The sequence below is a fragment of the Pteropus vampyrus genome, unplaced genomic scaffold (assembly GCF_000151845.1).
Source record: "Pteropus vampyrus isolate Shadow unplaced genomic scaffold, Pvam_2.0 Scaffold156, whole genome shotgun sequence".
Taxonomy (NCBI): domain Eukaryota; kingdom Metazoa; phylum Chordata; class Mammalia; order Chiroptera; family Pteropodidae; genus Pteropus; species Pteropus vampyrus.
In genome coordinates this window covers 197,468-204,305 of record NW_011888937.1, presented here as the reverse complement: position 1 = coordinate 204,305, position 6,838 = coordinate 197,468, and the positions used below count along the sequence as shown (strand labels likewise).

The 6,838-nt window shown below is 37.3% G+C and overlaps 1 protein-coding gene across 2 annotated transcripts in view; it reads right to left on the bottom strand.

Moving 5' to 3' along the window:
- Positions 1-346: 346 nt before the first annotated feature.
- The window catches only part of LOC105298498 (charged multivesicular body protein 3), a 108,621-nt gene continuing 102,129 nt past the window's right edge, over positions 347-6,838 (bottom strand). For both annotated transcript variants that reach the window (XM_011369796.2, XM_011369795.2), the window contains one exon: positions 347-906. In XM_011369796.2, coding sequence (XP_011368098.1) covers positions 755-906 — 152 coding nt within the window. In that variant the 3' untranslated portion in view covers positions 347-754. The remainder of the gene's footprint in view (positions 907-6,838) is intronic.

Sequence of the window (6,838 nt, the reverse complement as noted above, 5' to 3'; positions counted from 1 at the left end):
CTCTGGGCGCAATCCTGTAATGGGAAGGAAAGACACACACAGACACACACACACACAGACACACACACACCCACACACACACACACACCCACCCGGACAAAGGGATGCAATCCCCAACCATCCTTTTGGTTAAACACATGACAAAAAGCATAAGTGGCTCCTACACCATGTCTGTGAAGGGTGGGGAGCAGCATTCACAGAGCAGAAGCCCTTTCTGCTGAACTTCCAAGTCTCATACGCCTGGCTTTAGCATCTCCTTTCTTTCCAAGGCCACATATGAAAGAATTTGGAACAGTAAACATCTTGAAAATTCAATGCACATGACAATCTAAAATGAGACCAAGTGTTAAAGCAGATATTTATTAAAATCCATTTATAGTGTTTTACAGCAAAAAAAAAAAAAAAAGAAAAGAAAAAAATGTACAGAGTCCTCAACATTTAGGAAATAAACTCTATTCTCATAAGTATCTTATGAGAAGACCAAATTCTTTGCCCTCCCTCCAAAAAAGAGACTTCTGTTTTATACTCCTGGAAATGATGCATTTATTACATCACTTCTCAATAACAATCCTGTTGAGATCCCAAAACCTCTGCAGAGAGTGAAGAGATATTAGCAGAGAACTTTCTCCAGGATGCAAAGTTGCATCACAGAAGTGTAGTGCAAGATATATAAAATGGCTGCCACTTCAGAGGAGTGTGTGCACACCTGGTGGACAGGCCATGAGAAGAGCATGAGTGCCCAGCTGGGCAGCCTCTAGCTGCGGAGTGTAGCCAGCCGGGACTGCATGGCCTCTAGGGCCTCCTCCTCCTCTTCCTCCTCCTCATCTTCTGAGGCGGCCATCGCTCCTGGAGGTCCAGGCTCTGGTAGGTCATCGGTCACTTTACTAGGTGCCTTGCCTAAGGCCCCTGAAAAGAAACAGCAAACAGATTAACAAAATGTTGGTTTAAGGGAATGGTACCTCATCTTCCCTGCCTTTCATACCTGGATCAGTCTGACAAGAAATGGAAGCGGCAATAAAACGAGCTGTTTTGATGGTGTTTTGCTCACTATGACAAACGTGCAAATATCAACTTGTAACACTACTAAAGTTATAACAACCATAAGGATTTTGATTTTAGGGATTTTAGTTCTGAAGCTCTTAATCTAAAATTCCTAAACACTACTGAATATTTAATTTTCAAGATTCATGAAGATCTGAAATCTAACTAAACTGTTTCTAAATCTTCACGACATGTTTTTCTGGAGTACAGAGTAACTAGTCGTCTTTCTCCCCAAAATTAAAACAAATAATAGATAAAAATTAAATATCACCAATTATATTTTTTTATTAAACATAAAACTTACAAACTCCAGAAGTAAAAATTAAGGATTAAAAACTTGACTTCTAGTCAAGATGGCATGCTGTGCATGCCTCCACCCAAAATCACATCAAACTACAACTAAATTATAGAATAACCATCACTGGGAATCACCTGAAAACTAGGTGAACAAAACTCCTATAACTAAAGATATAAAGAAGTGACATTGAGACTGGGAGGAGGGATGGAGACACAGACTGGGCAGGTCCCACACCAACCCTGTGGTGATTAAGAAACAGGAGGGTATCTTGGCTGCAAAGGGCCCCTCTGAGGAATGAAGGTCCCAGCCCCACACCAGACTCCCCAGCCTGGGACACCAGTGCTGGGAAGAGGAGTCCCCATATCTGGCTGTGAAAACCATCAGAGACTGCTTCTGAGAAAGATACATGGTGAGGCACTGACTACTTGTTCACAAACTTATATGCTCAAAGCTCTAGTGCAGGGGAAGTAGCTTGAAAAGCATCAGGAATATAAGAGAACTAAACTGAATAATTTCAGGGTGAGGGCTGGATGGGCAAGGGTTAGGGCAATACTCTCCAAGGACAGAAGCCCTGGAAGGTGCCAAATCTGTGCTCTCCATTAAACTGGTGAACACCGTTCACCGTGCTCTGGTAATTACAAGACTCCGCCCCACCCAAGTTGCTTGCCTGGCTCAAGCATCCACAAAAGCGGCCTGCCTCAGCGCACGTTGCAGACTTTCCCGAAAATCTGCAAACCTCACATGAGTGGGAGGAGCCCTAGGCTTGGGCTGCAGACTTTCTCAAAGGTCTGCAAATCCCATATATGTGATGGCTGGCCTCAGTGTGCATTGTAGCTCCTGTCAAGCAACCTCAAGCCTACCACAAGCAGCAGCCAGTCTTGGCCTGTAAAGTAGCTCCAATTAAGGTGCCGCAAGCCTAGCACAAGTGACAGCTGGCCTCAGCTTGCATCATGGTGTCTAGCAAAGGGTCCGAAGCCTGAAACAAGTATCGGCCAGCCTTAGTTCGCAGTATAGCTTTTCCCAAATGACTCAAAGCCCAGCTTAAATGCTAGGTGATGTTGGCCTGCACCAGAACCCCTCCCAAGAGGCTCCAGACCCAACAAACCTGGTGACCGGCTTCAGACAAAACCAGAGCCCTGCCCAACCAGCTCCATAACCACTATACCACAAGGTCGGACATGGCTGGCAACAGAGCCCCGTTAAAGTGACTTCAGTTCTGTGGGGTCAGTCCCTGCACAACACCTGGTCTGCTGTATTTGTGGCCAGCCCTCAAAGCAAGTCAGCCTGGCGGTAAACTCTAACCACTGACATGCCAGCAGCAACTGATGCCTAACTACAACAGGACGGCACACATAACCCACACAGGGTCAACTGGATCATCTGTCTCAGATGACGGGGACATTGTGACACTGGGCCCCAAGGACACCATCTACATAACTCCAGCCGGGAGTTATGTAGTTATCTACATAATACATAGAAACAAACATGAGGAACCAACTAAAATGAGGACACAAAAAACACGTCCCAAACAAAAGACTAGGACAAAACTCAAAAAAGAAAATAAAAAACCCCACTAAAAAAATGTAGATAAGAAAGAAAATAAAAAAACCCCACTAAAAAAATGTAGATAAGAAATCTATAAGATACAGAGTACAGAACAGTGGTTATAAGGATGCTCAGTAAACCTGCGAAAAGAATAGATGAACGCAGTGAGAACTTCAATGGAGAGAAAAAATAAAACATAAAGAACAAATCAGAACTGAAAAATATAATAACTGAAATGAAGAATATACTAGAGGGAATCTACAGCAGATTAAATGAAGGAGTATCAAATCAGTGAACTGGAAGATAAGGCAGTGGAAAACAACCAATCAGAACAGCAAAAAACAACAACGAAAAGAATTTTTAAAAATAATAGTTTAAGGGATGTCAAAGGTATCACCATTTGCATTATAGGAATACCAGAAGAAGAAGAAGGGGAAAAGAGATTGAAAACCCATTTGAAGAAATAACGTTGCAAAACTTCCCTAACCTGCCAAAGGAAATAGACATACAAGTCCAAGGAGCACAAAGAGTCCCAAACAAGATGAACCAAAAGAGGCCACACCAAGACACATCACAATTAATATGCAAAAAGTTAAAGACAAAGAAAGAATCTAAAAGTAGCAAGAGAAAAGCAGTTTGTTATGTATGAGGGAGCTCCCATAAGACAATCAGCTGATTTTTCAACAAAACATCGCAGGCCAGAAGAGAAATGGCATCAACTATTCCAAGTGATGAAAGGAAAAAACCCATCACCAAGATTACTTTATCCAGCAAGGCTATCATTTAGAATAGAAAAAGAGATAAGAGTTTCTCCAGACAAGAAAATGCTAAAGGAGTTAATCACAACTAAACCAGTATTACAAGAAATGTTAAAAGACTTCTTTAAGTAGAAAAGATCGAAAATATGAATATGAAAATATAGGAAAGAAAAAATATCACTGACAAAGGCAAACACTTGGCAAAAGATGTTGGTCAACCAATAATACAGCTAATATAAAAAAATGAAAGTAGAAATACCATGTGTAATTACAATAATAAATTAAGGGTTACACTCAAACACATATATAAAAGAAGTAAAAAATAATGACAAAAACAAAAGTGTGGAGGGAGTAAAACAATAGCGATTTTAGAATGTATTTGAACTTAAGTGACCATCAACTTAAAATAGCCTGCTATATCAATAGCTTGGTATTTATGAAGCACATGGTAACCAAAGCCAAAAATCTGTAAGAGATATACAACAAATAAACAGAAATCCAAGCATAACACTATATAAAGTCATCAACATACAAAAGAGAGCAAGACAATAAGGAGTAGAGAACTACATAAGCAATGAGAAAACAATAAAATGGCAATAACTACATACCTATCAATAATTACTTTAAACATAAATGGATTAAATGTTCCAATAAAAAAACACAGGGTGGCTGAATAGATAAAAAAAAAAAAACCAGACCCGTACATCCACTGCCTGTAAGATACTCGCTTCAGATCAACAGACTCATACAGACTGAAAGTAAAGGGATAGAAAAAGATATTTCATGATAACGGAAATGAAAAAAAAGCTGGCGTTGCAATACTTTATCAGAAAAAATAGACTTCAAAACAAGAGACAAAGAAGGGCATTTCATAATGATAAAGGGATCAATCTAACAAGAAGTTATTTATAATTTGCAAACATCTATGCACCCAACAAAAACTACCTACTTATATAAGGCGAAAACTGACAGACAAAAAAGAAGAGATCAACAGTAATACAGTTATAATAGGGAAATTTAACATCCCACTGATCATGCAGGCAGAAAATTACTAAGGAAACAGTGGCCTTAATTGACACATTAGATTAAATGTACTATATAAAATATTTTAAAAACATTTCACCCAAAAGAAGCAGAATATACAGTTTTCAAATGCACATGAAACATTTTTTAGAACACACACTGGACCGAAAACAAGTCTCAGTAAGTTCAGGAGAATCGAAATCATATCAAGCATCTTTCTGACCACAATGGTATGAAACTAGAAATCAATTACAAGAAAAATAAAAAACACACAAACACATGGAGGCTAATCAACATGCTACTAAACAATGATTGGATTAACAATGAGATGAAGGAAAACATCAAAAGACACCTTTAGACAAATGAAAATGAAAATACAATGACCCTAAATATATGAAACACAGTGAAAGCAGTACTAAGAGAAATTCATAGCATTATAGGCTTACCTCAAGAAACAAGAAAAATTTCAAATAAACAATCTACCTTTATACTTAGAGGAACTAGAAAGAGAAAAACAAACAAAGCTCAAAGCGAGTAGAAGGAAATAATAAAGAACAGTGAAAATAAATGAAATAGTCTAAAAAAAAAAACCAGTAAAAATAATCAATGAAACAGACAGCTCTTTGAAAATATAAAAAAAATTGACAAACCTTTAGTCATCAGTTAAAAAAGAAAGGAAACAAATAAAATCAGAAATGAAAGAGAAGTGACAATTGACACCACGTAAATACAAAGAATTATAAGAAACTAAGAGCAATTGTACGCCAACAAATTTGACAACCTGGAAGAAATAGGTAAATTCCTAGACACACACAATCTTCTAAGACTGAATCAAGAAGAAACAAAACCTAAACAAGCTGATAACTACTAACGCAATCAAATCAGTAATTAAAAAACTCTCAACAAACAAAAGTCCTGAACCCGACTGTGTCAAAGGTGTATTTTAAAATTTCTTAATTCTCAAACTATTCCAAAAAATTGAAGAAGAGGAAAGGTTCCCAAACTCATTTTACAAGCCCAGCATTACCCTGATACCAAAACCAAAGACACTACAAAAAAAAAAAAAAAAGGAAATTATAGGCCAATAGCCCTGATGAACATAGACACAAAAATCCTCAACGAAATATTGGCAAACCAAGTTCGGCAGTACATTAAAAAAAAAAAAAAAAGGAAATTATAGGCCAAATCCCTGATGAACAAGATGCAAAAGTCCTCAACAAAAATAGGAAACTGAATTTGAAAAGACATAAAAAAGATCATACATCAATATCAAGTGGGATTTTTTCCTGAGATGCAAGGTTGAATCACCGTCTGAAATCAATCAAAATTGATATATCACATAAACAAAATGAAGGATAAAAATCATGATTAGATCAACAGATGCAGAAAAAGCATTTGACAAAACCCAACATCCATTTACGATAAAAATTCTCAACAAAGTAGGGACAGAGGAAACATATCTCAACATAGTAAAGGCCATAGCTAACATCACACTCAATGGTAGAAAGCTTTAATCTTTTTCTTTATGATCAGAAACAAAACAAGGATATCCACTTTTAGCACTTCCATTCAACATGGTATTAGAAGTCCTAGCCATAATAATAAGACAACAAAAAGTAATAAAAGGCATCTAAATTGGAAAGAAAGAAGTAAAACTCTCATTATGTGCAGATGACTGATCAAAAAACTATTAGAATAAACTAATTCAGTAAAGAAGTAGGATACAAAATTAATTTTCAGAATTCGGTTGCATTTTTATACACCAATAACAAATTATAAGAAATAAAACAATCCCATTTACAATTGCATCAAAATATATATATGCGTATGTATGTGTGTATATGTGTATAAATGTATATGTGTGTGTATGTATGTGTCTGTGTGTGTGTGCGTGTGTGTGTGTGTGTGTATTTTTTTGGGGGGGGGCGGAATAAATTTAAGTAAGGAGGTGAAAGATCTGTACTTGGAAAACTGTCAGACACCGAAGAAAGAAACTGAAGAAGATACAAATAAATGGAAAGATATACCATGATCGTAGACAGGCAGAATTAACATTGTTAAAATGCCCATTCTACTCAAAGCAACCTACAGACTCAAAGCAATCCCTATCAAAAACTAACGGCATTTTCCACAGAACTAGAACAAAAAATGCTAAAATTTATATGGAACCAAA